This window comes from Giraffa tippelskirchi, chromosome 2 (genome assembly GCF_054371585.1).
Source record: "Giraffa tippelskirchi isolate mGirTip1 chromosome 2, T2T-mGirTip1v1.2.pri, whole genome shotgun sequence".
Classification (NCBI taxonomy): domain Eukaryota; kingdom Metazoa; phylum Chordata; class Mammalia; order Artiodactyla; family Giraffidae; genus Giraffa; species Giraffa tippelskirchi.
Genome location: NC_137276.1, coordinates 64,180,522 through 64,196,064, shown reverse-complemented (window position 1 = coordinate 64,196,064; position 15,543 = coordinate 64,180,522). Strand labels below are relative to the sequence as shown.

The window sequence follows — 15,543 nt, the reverse complement described above, 5'->3', positions numbered from 1 at the left end:
CAGTTCTGGAGGCTGGATGTCCAAGATCAAGGTACAGGCCGAGCTGCTTTCCTCTGAAGCCTCTCTGCTTGGTTTCCATTGACTGTCCTCTTGCTGTCTCTTCACACATTTGTCCCTCCGTGTAACTGCACCCCTGATGTGTCTGTGTCTCTTCCCAAATTTCCATTCCTTATAAGGTTACCAGTAGGACAGAAGTAAGGCTTACCTTAGTAGCCTCATTTTAACTTAATCATAGCTATCTCCAAATTGGGTTTGGGGATTCAGTACAGAAACTCTGGTGTAGGGGTGGGGAGGGATGGACACAATTCAGCCGATAAGAAACACCATCTCACTTAACCACCACTATGTTGTACAAAGGAGAATCTAGGCTTTGAGAGAATAAATAACTCATCACAGACAGCCAGTAAGTGGTAGAAGGAAAATTTTAACCAAGGTCTCACTATGAGAACACCAGAGCTTTTGCTCTTTCTTCTATTCATACCTCCTCAAAGAATTATACATCTAGCTAGGAAGACACAATACTGATCCATGAAATTTTAAATATGGGGGTTATTCGTAAGGAGGCACTTATTCACTGATCTTGTGCCATTAAATGGAAAAAATGGGCTTAAGATTAGTAAACATTTTTATGTAATAAATAGGATTTTTATTATGTGGTAGGCTGGGTTGTTTCACAAAAGTCTGTTGGTTCCCTTATATGAGGGATTGTGGATTGTCAAACAGAAACAGTTTTGGTATGTCTTTGCTCAAAGACTACAGATAATTCAAGTCAATGTCAAATAGAAGACAGCTTTCTAGAGTAAATATCTTAGATATAACTGTCTTTTAGGTATCTTTTCTTCAGCATTTGGGTGTAGCCTATGTGCAGGTACACATGTATGAAATCCCTGATCCCTAATCTGCTTTATAACATTCTACTTCATTGGCAATCTACATGGTATGTTAGTTGGCTTTAAGCTCTCTGGCTTCTCAGGATAAAAGACAAAGGTCCATGCTTTGTCTCTTGAGACTCTGTCATGTGTCCAAGAATGAATGTCAGGCTAGACTGTGGTAAAGCTGGCATCTGCTCCATATTCTGATGACCCCGTACTGTTGTTTAAAGTTTGTTAAAACTGCCATTCTGACTTGTGCTTTATCCTTTAACTACATTTTATGGATGCATACTCCATTCTAAATTATAATTATATAATTAATAAGTTAAATAATTTCACATTCTCAAATTATGTTATAAGGTTTCCAAAGAAGACCACTCCAGGTATGCATACAAGGGGCCGTATGCATACAAGGCATATGTCTAGAATCCTAGTACATAGGAACTCCTACACAAAAATGGTTGGACTCCTGAAAGCAGGATGTAAAACTCCCATGTGAGAGACGTCCTCCTTATACCAGCAGGAAAGAAACAAAGAAAGGCAACTGTGGACAAGTAACTAAAACATATGGGGGACTAAAGGAAGATAAGAATTATTTTAACAAAATCTGTTTGTACAGATAACTCTTGACTTTGACTCCCTTTTTCTGGTAATAAGAATGTGAACTTCATAAAGCTAAGTTGCTTCTCTTTGCTCAACTTAGTATATAAACACTTAACCCGAGCCACTTCTTTGGGTCTTCATTTTTTTATGGGGATTCCCATGTTATGTGTAAAAATCTGTATACTTTTCTCTTGTTAATCTGTCTTACATTAATTTAAGACTCGGGCCCAGGTAGAGACCCCAGGAGGATAGAGGTAAATTTTTGTGTCCCTTGCACTATATATAAAATAAATAAATACTTACCAAGTATTATAGGGGCTACAAGAGACTCTTGAAGGAGGCTGAATTGTGGTGAACCATTACTTTGTTATTTTAAGGTACATTCCTTAAATATTAATTATACTATTTCCAAAAAAAAACAGTTGGAAAGCACATTCTAAAGTTAGATCTGATTTTTAGTATGATCTATTCTTTTGCTTCTCTTCTAGAGAATGAATATTAAACACTGTTCTGATCAATAATGGGAATTCAGTTAGGGTTTTTCAAACTGTCTCAACTGAGGTAAGTGGGTGGAAGAAGTGGGAGTAGTATATTAGAATCTCGGGGGAAAGATGGGAGAGTAGATGGAGAAGTAATATTCAGAGTTTAAAAACAAAGCAGCACTTTTCTCCAATACTTTTATGTGTTTTTAGTCACAGTATTTAATGTTTTAAAATTTCAAATAACATTAAAAGCAGGGCATATGTTAACCAAAAAAAGGGGGTGGAGAAACAGCAGCATAAGGGAATTTTTTAAAATCTGAGGATATCAGAGACTTCATTTTTTTGTCCTCAAACAAAAATGCATACAAGAGGCATTTAATGCATGTTTTGAACCAAACAGACTCAGTAGCCAACTAATTCGACAAGTACTTAATTCAACAAATACAGGCACAGAAAAAGGTAATAATACTCTTACAGAGTTGTGTCCAGGAGCTGAATACCATGACAGTCTAAACTTTAAGTGGAAAAGTAAATCCCCAAACCCAGTATGACACCTTTGTAACTCTGAGTACATATATCTTTATTTCTGACCTTTTGTGTTTCCAGCTGTTATTACCTTTGTAAACTTTCATAGAAAGAGCTCCTTATCCTCCCCGCCTTCATCCCCTGGTGCCTTTTACACAATAAGCATACAGCTCAGGTTGAGAACTGCTCTGACTCCTGAATTTCTTTTTCCTCAAGCTGAGTATCCAGAGACAACTAAGATTTTCTATTTAGACTTCTTTGGCTTTCAGTCCTAGAATCATATTATTTCCTACTTGCTGTCAGGCTGCATATCACTGATAAGGTTCAAACCAATCAGTTCTCATGGTTGGAGGTAGATAAAAAGAATACCTATAGTGCAGGCCCCTACCAACCCAGCGGCTCTTCGTGGGTACATGATGTTCTGAAGTCCAAGAAATACCTACCTCCAGCTTCAGAACATCGTGCTGAAGTTTACGCTGAAATTCAAGGAAGTTTTTGATTGTCAGCTTCCCCTTGAGATCAGCTCCAAAAAAGTAGGTTGTGAGGGCTGAACACAAGCCAGACTTGAGGGTGTTACCAGTTGTAGAACGATCTCTGTGACGCATGCCCATGCTGGTTTGGGAGCGAATAATGCTCTGAACCTAATGGAGAAGCAAACCCCAGTCCAGAAAAATATTACAAGGTAGAAAATGTAGAAAAGTAAGAGTAATAACAATCAACTAGTTACTATCTGCCTACACTGTGCTACAATTCTCTCCTTTAATGCTCACAACAATCCTATGAGATAAGTCCAATGATTATCCTCATTTTAAGACGAGGAATTTGAGGTATGCTGTAATAGAACCGGTAACACACATGCCCAACACCTTTATAACTGGGATGCTCTTAAAAATCTCTCTTGAGAAAAAAGTATGCATTTGTTTTAGGCTCAAAACCTCACACACATCACTAAAATAATCATCAACCTCACAGTAATACTTTCCATATCTCAGGAGACTTTTAAAAATTTCACATTTCTACTACTGACTCTCCAGTTGTGACGAGAGGCAGTATAGCTATAGGCAAATACTTGATATCTAAGAGAGGTAACACATTAATTAGAATGATAATGCAAAATATAAAGTTGGTACGGAGGAATTCTCCAAGAGAAGATGGGGAATTAGTTTAATCTTTGAGAAATTTTAAGTGAGATTTTGAGAAAGAATAATTTTGGGGGCTAGCAACCATGGCCTAACTATTGATATACAAAAGGAGCTTTCTGAGGCAAGTCTATGACTGCTATAGCATTTTCCCCCTCCACTGGTTCCTGAAGTCTTTTCTACCTCTTTACAAGCTAATAAAAACCACTATTCAGAATAAAATTGTGATATGTAAAGACAGATAAAGTTATATTATTATAAATAAATACTATATATATTCTTGTGAATAACGATTTTTAAATTGCCAAATTAGAAAAGCATAATATTTAAAAACTTCAGATTTGTAACAATGGATTTACTTTAGTTAAATGTCTTTTATTTATTTTATTTATTACCTATGACCATACAAAAGACTTACTTAACACAACTGAATAGTCCTTGGCTCTAAAAGGTAACAGTAGTATAATGGAAAGACATGAGATGAGGAATCAGGAAACACGGGGTCTAATTATGTTGCTCTGCAGTATAAGCACAATTTACTTAGGTCATTTAACTTCTTTGGGCCTTAGTTTTCTCACTGGATAAGTTCATGGTTAGAGAACACTGTCTCTAAGTTTCCTTATAACTATAAGTTAATATCATAAATGCTTCTGATTATGATTTTTTTCTGGGCTCATGTTTTATCAAGTGAATAAGACTGTTTGACATTTGTTTTTCATGCACATGGAGACGTGAAAGATGGATTTTCAAATTATTTACATTGAAGATTTTTAGACTTCAAACTGAAATATAGGATAATCAGTGCAGTGTTGCTTATATTTGAAGGCAATACACAATTCATTTTCTCTGCCTAACTGTAAGAACTGAAGAATTTTTTAGTAGCAGTGAATCAATATTGAGTACCACTGTCAGGACCTGTCATGATTTAAATTTTTCCTGTGCTATAATATTATAGCTTATATACTTCCTATGGTGGAAACTGTGTATGTTAGCTTCAAAAGTGTGGTGCTGAGAGTCTGTGTGAAAATTTCATCCCCTTTCTCTGTCTCACAACTGACAGGTATTATTTCTCATACTTTAATACTAAAAAAATTTCTGTCATGGCCTGGGTGAATGTAGCCCTGACAGTTATGAGTTTTTTAAAAAAATATCTTTTGGCTAAGTTAGTTCTATTTTATGATCTGCTGTGAAATGGGTTAAAGAAAAGGATCCATGTGGAAGAAAGATCAGAGAAAGCTCATGCTTTATTTACAGTTGAGGAATGCTTTTTATTTTATTATTTATTATTTATTTATTTTGGCTGCACCACACAGCATGTGGGATCTTCTCTGACCTCTTAGGACCAGGGATTGAATCCATTCCTCCTGTGGTGGGAGTGCAGAATTCTAACCACTGGACCACCAGGGAAGTCTGAGTAATGCTTTTTAGTAATTTATGTTTACGCATGATGAAAGTGATTTTTGAAAACGATGAATGAAAGAGTAACATCAGGTATTAGTTTGCCTCATGTCACCTTCACTTGGAAGACACATAATGATGAAATGTGTGTGTCTTCATATTGGTCTGTTTAACTTTTTAAAATAAGCTTGATTAACATATTGTCAAGAAAATACCTATTTAGCTAGAAATCAGAGCAAAGTTTGAATGATTGAAAACTTAGTGCACTTTCAACTTAATGAATTATTCTATTGCCCAAAAATGTAAAACACAGAAAGATGAAGCTGAGAAACTTCTAATGCGAGCTCTTCATCCCTGAGTCACCTTATAATTATTTTTCTTTTTCTAAAGAGTTTTTAGAAGCACGTTGGCTGCGACGGACCGCATAGAAGTGTGGCTGAGAGGAGCTACCCCACGGACCAGGCCGCGGCCGGCGGCCAAGAGGAGCTAGCCCGCGCCCAAGGCCGGGGGGGGGGGCGCCAAGAGGAGTTACCCCACGTCCAAGGAGCGGCGCCTGTGTGGGCACAGGAGGGCCGAGAGGAGTTACTCCACATTCAAGGTCAGGAGAGGATATCGTGAGTAGATACCCCTTTCCAAGGTAAGGAGCAGCAGCTGCACTTTGCTGGAGCAGCCGTGAAGAGATACCCCACGTCCAAGGTAAGAGAAACCCAAGTAAGACGGTAGGTGTTGCAAGAGGGCATCAGAGGGCAGACACACTGAAACTATAATCACAGAAAACTAGCCAATCTGATCACACAGACCACAGCCTTATCTATCTCAATGAAACTAAGCCATGCCGTGTGGGGCTACCCAAGACAGATGGGTCATGGTGGAGAGGTCTGACAGAATGTGGTCCACTGGAGAAGGGCATGGCAAACCACTTCAGTATTCTTGCCTTGAGAACCCCATGAACAGTATGAAAAGGCAAAAAGACAGGACACTGAAAGATGAACTCCCCAGGTCGGCAGGTGCCCAATATGCTACTGGAGATCAGTGGAGAAATAACTCCAGAAAGAATGATGGGATGGAGCCAAAGCAAAAACAATACCCGTAAGCTGTGGATGTGACTGGTGATAGAAGCAAAGTCCGATGCTGTAAAGAGCAATATTGCATAGGAACCTGGAATGTTAGGTACATGAATCAAAGCAAATTGGAAGTGGTCAAACAGGAGATGGCAAGAGTGAGTGTCGACATTCTAGGAATCAGCGAACTAAGATGGACTGGAATGGGTGAATTTAACTCAGATGACCATTATATCTGCTACTGTGGGCAGGAATCCCTTAGAAGAAATGGAGCAGCCACCATAGTCAACAAAAGAGTCTGAAATGCAGTACTTCGGATGCAATCTCAAAAACGACAGAATGATCTCTGTTCGTTTCCAAGGCAAACCATTCAATATCACGGTAATCCAAGTCTATGCCCCGACCAGTAACGCTGAAGAAGCTGAACTTAAACGATTCTATGAAGACCTACAACATCTTTTAGAACTAACACCCAAAAAAGATGTCCTTTTCATTACAGGGGACTGGAATGCAAAAGTAGGAAGTCAAGAAACACCTGGAATAACAGGCAAATTTGGCCTTGGAGTACAGAATGAAGCAAGGCAAAGGCTAATAGAGTTTTGCCAAGAGAATGCACTGGTCATAGCAAACACCCTCTTACAACAACACAAGAGAAGACTCTACACATGGACATCACCAGATGGTCAACACCAAAATCAGATTGATTATATTCTTTGCAGCCAAAGATGGAGAAGCTCTGTACAGTCAGCAGAAACAAGACCAGGAGTGGACTGTGGCTCAGATCATGAACCCCTTATTGCCAAATTCAGACTTAAATTGAAGAAAGTAGGGAAAACCACTAGACCATTCAGGTATGACCTAAATCAAATCCCTTATGATTATACAGTGGAAGTGAGAAACAGATTTAAGGGACTAGATCTGATAGACAGAGTGCCTGATGAACTATGGACAGAGGTTCGTGACATTGTACAGGAGACAGGGATCAAGACCATCCCCATGGAAAAGAAATGCAAAAAAGCAAAATGGCTGTCTGAGGAGGCCTTACAAATAGGTGGGAAAAGAAGAGAAGCAAAAAGCAAAGGAGAAAAGGAAAGATATTCCCATCTGAATGCAGAGTTCCAAAGAATAGCAAGGAGAGATAAGAAAGCCTTCCTCAGTGATCAATGCAAAGCAATAGAGGAAAACAACAGAATGGGAAAGACTAGAGAGCTCTTCAAAAAAATCAGAGATACCAAGGGAACATTTCATGCAAAGATGGGCTCGATAAAGGACAGAAATGGTATGGACCTAACAGAAGCAGAAGATATTAAGAAGAGATGGCAAGAATACACAGAAGAACTGTACAAAAAAGATCTTCATGACCCAGATAATCACGATAGTGTGATCAGTCACCTAGAGCCAGACATCCTGGAATGCAAAGTCAAGTGGGCCTTAGAAAGCATCACTACAAACAAAGCTAGTGGAGGTGATGGAATTCCAGTTGAGCTATTTCAAATCCTGAAAGATGATGCTGTGAAAGTGCTGCACTCAATATGCCAGCAAATCTGGAAAACTCAGCAGTGGCCACAGGACTGGAAAAGGTCAGTTTTCATTCCAATCCCAAAGAAAGGCAATGCCAAAGAATGCTCACACTACCTCACAATTGCACTCATCTCACACGCTAGTAAAGTAATGCTCAAAATTCTCCAAGCCAGGCTTCAGCAATACATGAACCGTGAACTTCCAGATGTTGAAGCTGGTTTTAGAAAAGGCAGAGGAACCAGAGATCAAATTGCCAATATCCGCTGGATCATCGAAAAAGCAAGAGAGTTCCAAAAAAACATCTATTTCTGCATTATTGACGATGCCAAAGCTTTTGACTGTGTGGATCACAATAAACTGTGGAAAATTCTGAAAGAGATGGGAATACCAGACCATCTGACCTGTCTCTTGAGAAACCTGTATGCAGGTCAAGAAGGAACAGTTAGAACTGGACATGGAACAATAGAATGGTTCTAGATAGAAAAGGAGTACATCAAGGCTGTATATTGTCACCCTGCTTATTTAACTTATATGCAGAGTACATCATGAGAAACGCTGGGCTGGAACAAACACAAGCTGGAATCAAGATTGCTGGGAGAAATATCAATAACCTCAGATATGCAGATGACACCACCCTTATGGCAGAAAGCAAAGAACGAAAGAGCCTCTTGATGAAAGTGAAAGATGAGAGTAAAAATGTTGGCTTAAAGCTCAACATTCAGAAAACTAAGATCATGGCATCCGGTCCCATCACTTCATGCCAAACAGATGAGGAAACAGTGGAAACAGTGTCAGACTTAATTTTTTTGGGCTCCAAAATCACTGCAGATGGTGATTGCAGCCATGAAATAAAAAGACGCTTACTCCTTGGAAGGAAAGTTAGGATCAACCTAGACAGCATATTGAAAAGCAGAGACATTACTTTGCCAACAAAGGTCCGTCTAGTCAAGGTTATGGTTTTTCCAGTAGTCATGTATGGATGTGAGATTTGGACTATAAAGAAAGCTGAGCGCTGAAGAATTGATGCTTTTGAACTGTGGTGCTGGAGAAGATTCTTGAGAGTCCCTTGGTCTGCAAGGAGATCCAACCAGTCCATCCTAAAGGAAATCAGTCCTGGATATTCAGTGAAAGGTCTGATGTTGAAGCTGAAACTCCAATACTTTGGCCATCTGATGCGAAGAGCTGATTCATTTGAAAAGCCCCTGATTCTGGGTAAGACTGAGGGCAGGAGGAGAAGGGGACAACAGAGGATGAGATGGTTGGATGGCATCACCGACTCAATGGACATGAGTTTTGGTGGGCTCCGGGAGTTGGTGTTGGACAGGGAGGCCTGGCGTGCTGCAGCTTATGGGGTTCCAAAGAGTCAGACACGACTGAACAACTGAACTGAACTGAAATGAACAATCATTTGAGGCCACCCAGTAATATCAGTGAAGTGCAGAATTATAGAAAACTGAAGGTATTAGATGGACATAGCTTGCAAATTGAATAAACATCTACAGGTATTTTGTCTCTGTGTATTTCTTACTTAAAGATACATTATATCTGATACTTTCTCCTACTTCCTTTTTGCCCCTTTACTCATTTTGAATCCAAAACTATTTTCTTCCACATATATGTTTCTTCCTGTTTTCAAAATGCTTCTATTAATCATAATAATTATACCTGGAGAGGTACCAGGACCCTCCAAGGACAGAAGTTTGATGGTAATGTAATCTCTTACTAGAATTCAGAAGAAACTATATACATTTATGGCCTTTCCTGGTGGCTCTGATGGTAAAGAATCTGCCTGTAATGCAGGAGACCCAAGTTCAATCCCTGGGTCAGGAAGATATTGCCTGGAGAAGGGAATGGCTACCCACTCCATTATTCTTGCCTAGGGAATCCCATGAAAAGAAGAGCCTGGTGGGCTACAGTCCATGGTGTTGCAAAGAATTGGACACAACTCAGCGACTAAGCACAGCACAGCACATACATTTATGGCTAGAACCTGCTACAGTAAAAGGTATGACATAATTTTTCCTTCCCTCATAGAAATCCTTTCAGAACATATGTCATACATCCTTGTATTCTGGAACTTCCTGGCACAAAGAAGCTATTTAATAAATACTGACTGAATATATGATTGAAGAGGCATAACTTAGCCTCTCAACATTAGAGTCTAATTCATGCTGGGGAATTAGAGCAACCTTGACCTGAATCATATGCTGAAATAATTCCTTACTTTTAGAGTAAAAACAAACAAAAAACCCTCACCTATTACAAGTGGAGATAATTCTTAAAAATGATACTTTAGGTACTTCAAAAATTGGATAGCATCAGAATATACTATCAAGACCAAAGTAACTCCAAGGCACATGAAAATGTGTTAAACATTAATGTATTTAAAGGAAATTTCCAGGAAAACTTGCCTGTTCAAACTCTTCCATGTCTACTTCTCCATCTCCATTCAAGTCAAACATCTTGAAGGCAATTTCAAAATTTCTCTGAGGAGCTGTAAGTTAGGAAGGAAGGAAGGACAGGAGGGAAGGAGGAAGGAAAGAGAAAAATATTTAGAAGTATTGACCAAAAATAAAAAATCATTGCTTTTTAAGAAAAAAGGATGGTTAAACATTAAAATGTAACTTCAAGTCAAGAATGCCATCACATTTATCTTGATTAACCTTTTAGCAACAGTTCTTAAAACCAAGAGAATTTTACCATGGCCAGTGAAGATAGTACTTATCTATCTTTGTGTTTCAACACTCTCTTAAATACTTTATTAGAAACCATCTTCTCTTGATTGAATAACATTAATGTTGTTCTGTTACTAAAACACAGTGTTATTTATCTGGGCATGAAAGTCTATTTGGGGTGAGATATACTGCTGCAAAGTAAGAAGCTGAAACTATCTTTGTCTTGCCTTTTTAAAACAAGCTAGCTTTCTACTTTGTTCTTTCTAGTTGCTCCATTCTAAGTACAATCAGGAGTTCAGTGGATATCACTCTGCCAACAGGTTATTATTGACACTTTATCAATACCATTCTCCTCAATGTCACTATAGCTCTGTGGTAAGGCAGAAAAGCACACTGTCAGCTACCCAGCCCCCATTTTATTTTATTTTATTTTTTATTTTAGTTGGGGGCTAATTACTTTACAATATTGTAGTAGTTTTTGCCATACATTGACATGAATCAGCCATGGGTTTACATGTGTTCCCCTTCCTGGACCCCCTACCCACCTCCCTCCCCATCCCATCCCTCTGGGTCATCCCATTGCCCCAGCCCTGAGCATTTGTCTCATGCATCGAACCTGGAATGGTGTTCTGTTTCACATATGATAATATACATGTTTCAATGCTATTGTCCCAGAACGTCCCACCCTCACCTTCTCCCTCAGAGTCCATAAGACTGTTCTAGGCATCTGTGTCTCTTATTCTGTCTCGCATACAGGGTTATCGTTACCATCTTTCAAATTCCATATATATGCATTAGTATACTGTATTGGTGTTTTTCTTTCTGGCTTACTTCACTCTGTATAATGGGCTCTAGTTTCATCCACCTCAATAGAACCAATTCAAATGCATTTTTTTAATGGCTGAGTAATATTCCATTGTGTATATGTACCACAGCTTCCTTATCCATTCGTCTGCTGATGGACATCTAGGTTGCTTCCATGTCCTGGCTATTGTAAACAGTGCTGCGATGAACATTGGGGTACATGTGTCTCTTTCAATTCTGGTTTCCTCAGTGTGTATGCCCAGCAGTGGGATTGCTGGGTCGTATGGAAGTTCTATTTCCAGTTTTTTAAGGAATCTCCACACTGTTCTCCATAGTCCCCAGCCCCCATTTTAATCGTGTCAGCCTGATACATAAATTACTGAGTAAAATATACTTAAATGTTTAAAAATCAAAATGAAAAATGCAAAGCTTGAGAAGACGGTATATTTTTTTCCCTTAAGTGAATGGTGAAAGTGTTTCAAGACTTCTTTAACGTCCCCAGATCAATCAAAATACAATTATCATATTTGTACATTAGGATAAAATATAAATTCAACAGCCCTCCTCTCCTTCCTTACCATGCTAAATATTCTAGTAAAGAAAACTAGGGACTTCCCTGGTGGTTCAGGGGTTAGGACTTGGCACTGTCACTGCAGGCACCCAGGCTCAATCCCCAGTTGGGGAACTAAGATCCCACAAGCTGTGTGGCATGGCCAAAAAAAAGAAAACTAAGTCACTTACTTCCTTCGGTGCTTCAAATTTATATAGCTATAGAAAATAAAAGTAAAATTTCCTATATATATCCTAATACTACTGAATTAAAATTTCAGTTAATATCACTTTTAGTTAAAAAAATTAAAGATAATATGTAGACAAAAAAGTAAACAAGGGCTTAGTATATTATGCATTACTGTATACAGTTCATATTCTTATCTTGCTCATTAATTTGTCAGTGTCAACACTTTCTAAGCTTAAATTCCATTTTCAGCTAGTTAGCCTACTAGGTGGGTAAGCTCCTGGTTTTTAGTTGCCTGGGTGAATCATATGCTTCTCAGTTTCCAGCTGCCTGTTTCACTTGATAATGGCTTCTAACAGGTTTGCTTTTCTTAGGCTACCAGTATGATTGCTGAGAAGGATGCAGGGAGGAGGGGAGAGGGGATCAGATTTTTGTATATTTATTGTCACTTCTTAAATTATTCCCATTTGTCTGGATGCTATCTTTTACTGAAGAGTTACTATGCGCCAAGCACTGAACTGGATAATTTTAAGCTGTTTTCTAATTTTGTACTCTCTATCCTGAAATTATTTCTTTCTTAATTTTTTTTTTTAAACAGAGTAGGATGTTGGGGCTCCAAGCCACTAAATGACTCACTCAAAATCACACAGCTAATAGGTAACAAACAGAACTGGTAAGTGATCGAGGTCAACAATGACTTCAAAGCCCATAAACTATTCATTATGTTCCACAGCCTCCAATATGAAAATTGTGGTTCTTACAATAATAAACACATACTCTTCATTCTGGTATGCTCTAACTTAGAAACAAAACAACAAAACATGACTCACTGGTTATGTCAGTCTCTGAAATAGCTTAGAGTTTCAAGTTTCATCTAAAGGACATTCCTGATATCAAAGAAACATTGAATGTGCAATGCTCAGTAGTTTAAGCTTAGTTGCAATCACAGGCATAGGCAACATCAGATTCTGTAATGGGTTTGTCATGATTTTTAAAAATTCTGAATATAAATTCTGTTCTTCCTTATTGTCTCACAAACTTAGCTCACTTCACTCACATACATTATTTACCTAATCCTTGTAGATACTTGAAATTTTAACAACTGCAGACAATGTGTGGCCACAGAAAGTTTTAAGTAGGGGAGTGCCACAATCACACAGGCATTTATAAAGAACTTCTCTGGCTACAATATGAAGAATGTACTGGAAAACAAAATTCAGTCTCAGAGAACATCATAAAAGCTCCTGAAACTTGGAAATGTGAATTGAGGTGATGGCAGTGGTCATGGAGAGAAGAAAACAAATTTGAAATAAGGAGGCAGAAAATATATAACTTAATGATTAATTAGCTGTGATGAACTGAGTAAAAAAGGCTGACAGCAGGACTGGTTTAGGCTACCAGGTGGCTTACATATCATTAATCAAGAGAAAAAGACAATGTAAAAGATTTGAGGAAAAAATGATTTCAGACAAGATCTGCTGAATTCAAGGAGTCCACGGCATATTCTGTGAAAATGTTCAGGAGATAGCTGGAAATATGGCTCTAAAGCTTAGATGAGAGAGCTTAAAGCTAGTAGTCACATTAGCATAAACAGATACACACCTACATATGCATGCTCAGTCATGTCTGACTCTTTGTGATCCTATGGACTGTAGCCCACCAGGCTCCTCCATCCATGGGATTATCCCGGCAAGAATACTGGAGTGGGTTGCCATGCCCTCCTCCAGGGGATCTTCCCAATCCAAGGATCGAACACACACCTCCTGCACTGAAGGCAGATTCTATACCACTGAGCCTGGTTAGCTTCAAAGACCTGACATGAAGATGTCCAAGGAGAACTGAAGATTGAGGAGAAGTGTACGGAAAGGATAGGAAGTAGTTGGAAGCTAATATTTAAGGTGAAAGTAAAAAGAGAGGAAGCAGTGACAAAGTGGTATCACACCACCAAGAGAGATGTGGTTCAAAATGAATAGAAATAGGGGAACATTTGGCCAGAGGCACTCAAAGGGTTGCTATTCATGAATTACAGCAGCATTCTCATTTCCTATCTTCACTGATTACAGAGACGACACCGAGTTTTTAAATTTTTAGGTTTATCATGATCTTCTATTGCTACTGTCTTACGAGTTCTGTGATGGCATACGCACAAGCATTTAAATGACTGAATGAGTTATTCTGGCAACTCATACTTAATATGGTCTCCTACAACTAAGGTTAAATTCACTTTACCAAACAAAGAACATCTTGTACTGCTTGAGGTTTCTTTATCTTTTTATCCTGGCTTACTCTCAAACACAGTGTTTGCTTTACATGGAACGACTTTAGGAGTGTTTATTCAAGAATATGCATTGACACTCTCAGGCTGAGCTCTTATGCCCTGGTCACTGATACAGCATGTCAGGACAGCAGCCGTGCACGTTCTGATCTCATTTAGGCCTTAGCAGTCTATCACGCAAGGTCCTTCCAGTAGTTCTCTCAGCCTATTCAATCTTCATTTGCTGATCATATCAAACCACTCAAGACAAACAAGCAAAAAACCAGTCTGCCTTAAGTGAAACATGCCTCGCAGGAATAAGCTGCTAGGCAATTTTCTTGTACTCTCTTGTCTCCCTTTGAAAGTAGACTTCAGAGTAATTTTTAAGTTTTTAAATTAGTTTATTTATCTATTTTTTAACTTTACAATATTGTATTTGTTTTGCCATACATTGACATGAATCCACCATGCGTGTACATGTGTTCCCCTTCCAGGATCCCCCTCCCCCCTCCCTCCCCATCCCATCCCTCCGGGTCATCCCGGTGCACCAGCCCCGAGCACCCTGTATCATGCATCGAACCTGGACTGGTGATTCGTTTCACATATGATAATTTACATGCCAGAGTAATTTTTAAATCTAGCTGCTCTGGAAAGCTAAAAGTATCTTGAGTTTACATTAATTCACAACCTATTGCCATAGAAAGGTAGAGAGAGGGGAATTCTTTTGACTTTCAGGCTACTTGTACAGTGAACAGTGAAGCTTCACACCACCCGTCCTTGTGTTAATAGTTCAATCTATTTTCTGCACAGCAATATCTAAATCATATGTTGGGACTGATTAAAACAATGAGATTCTATACAAAGTTCATCACTCTACATCTTTTACCTATAATTCTGTGATAGTTTTTGCTACAAGTAAATGGAGATACATTAGATCTTGTTCTAGTGTAGAATAAAACATTTTTATGTTATTTTATCATCAACAATGACAATAGCAATAACTCTAGATTTGTTCAAAACACAGTAGATTTTTCTACACTGTTTTAGTAATAAGTAAAAAACCATGTTTTTCTGTGTATGTACGTCAAATAATCAGATAGCAACAACATTAGCTGTCTCAAGATTTTCATGACTGTTTCATGTACTTTCTTTTAATAGAATATGCAAAAGACTTGGGTTCCAATTCTGACTTTTCCAATCTAATGAGTTATTATGCCTTAAATTCTTTTTTGGTAGTACTGACAGAATGAACAAAAAAAAACTGAATAGGTTAGATTCTAAACAAGTTTCTTATTTTCTGTTAGTTTGGCTCTCCTACCACAAAATTCCTACCTTACTATTCCTGTTGTAAAATGATGCATAGAACAAATGAGGTAATTAATATGCAATATCAGAGAACTCTGAGTGAGGAGAAAAAACTGTATATAGTATGATGAACCTCCATTCAGTGATGAACCCACCTATTGAATTTGT

At 38.4% G+C, this 15,543-nt stretch overlaps 1 protein-coding gene across 6 annotated transcripts in view; it reads right to left on the bottom strand.

Moving 5' to 3' along the window:
- The window catches only part of MICU1 (mitochondrial calcium uptake 1), a 225,417-nt gene that overhangs the window by 83,207 nt on the left and 126,667 nt on the right, over positions 1 to 15,543 (bottom strand). For 5 of the 6 annotated variants that reach the window (XM_081566451.1, XM_081566448.1, XM_081566466.1 and 2 more), the window contains 2 exons: positions 10,013 to 10,095; positions 2,926 to 3,123 (listed from right to left, as the gene is read on the bottom strand). The exons of the other annotated variant lie outside the window; for it this stretch is intronic. In XM_081566451.1, coding sequence (XP_081422577.1) covers positions 2,926 to 3,123; positions 10,013 to 10,095 — 281 coding nt within the window. The remainder of the gene's footprint in view (positions 1 to 2,925; positions 3,124 to 10,012; positions 10,096 to 15,543) is intronic. 6 annotated transcript variants of the gene reach the window in all.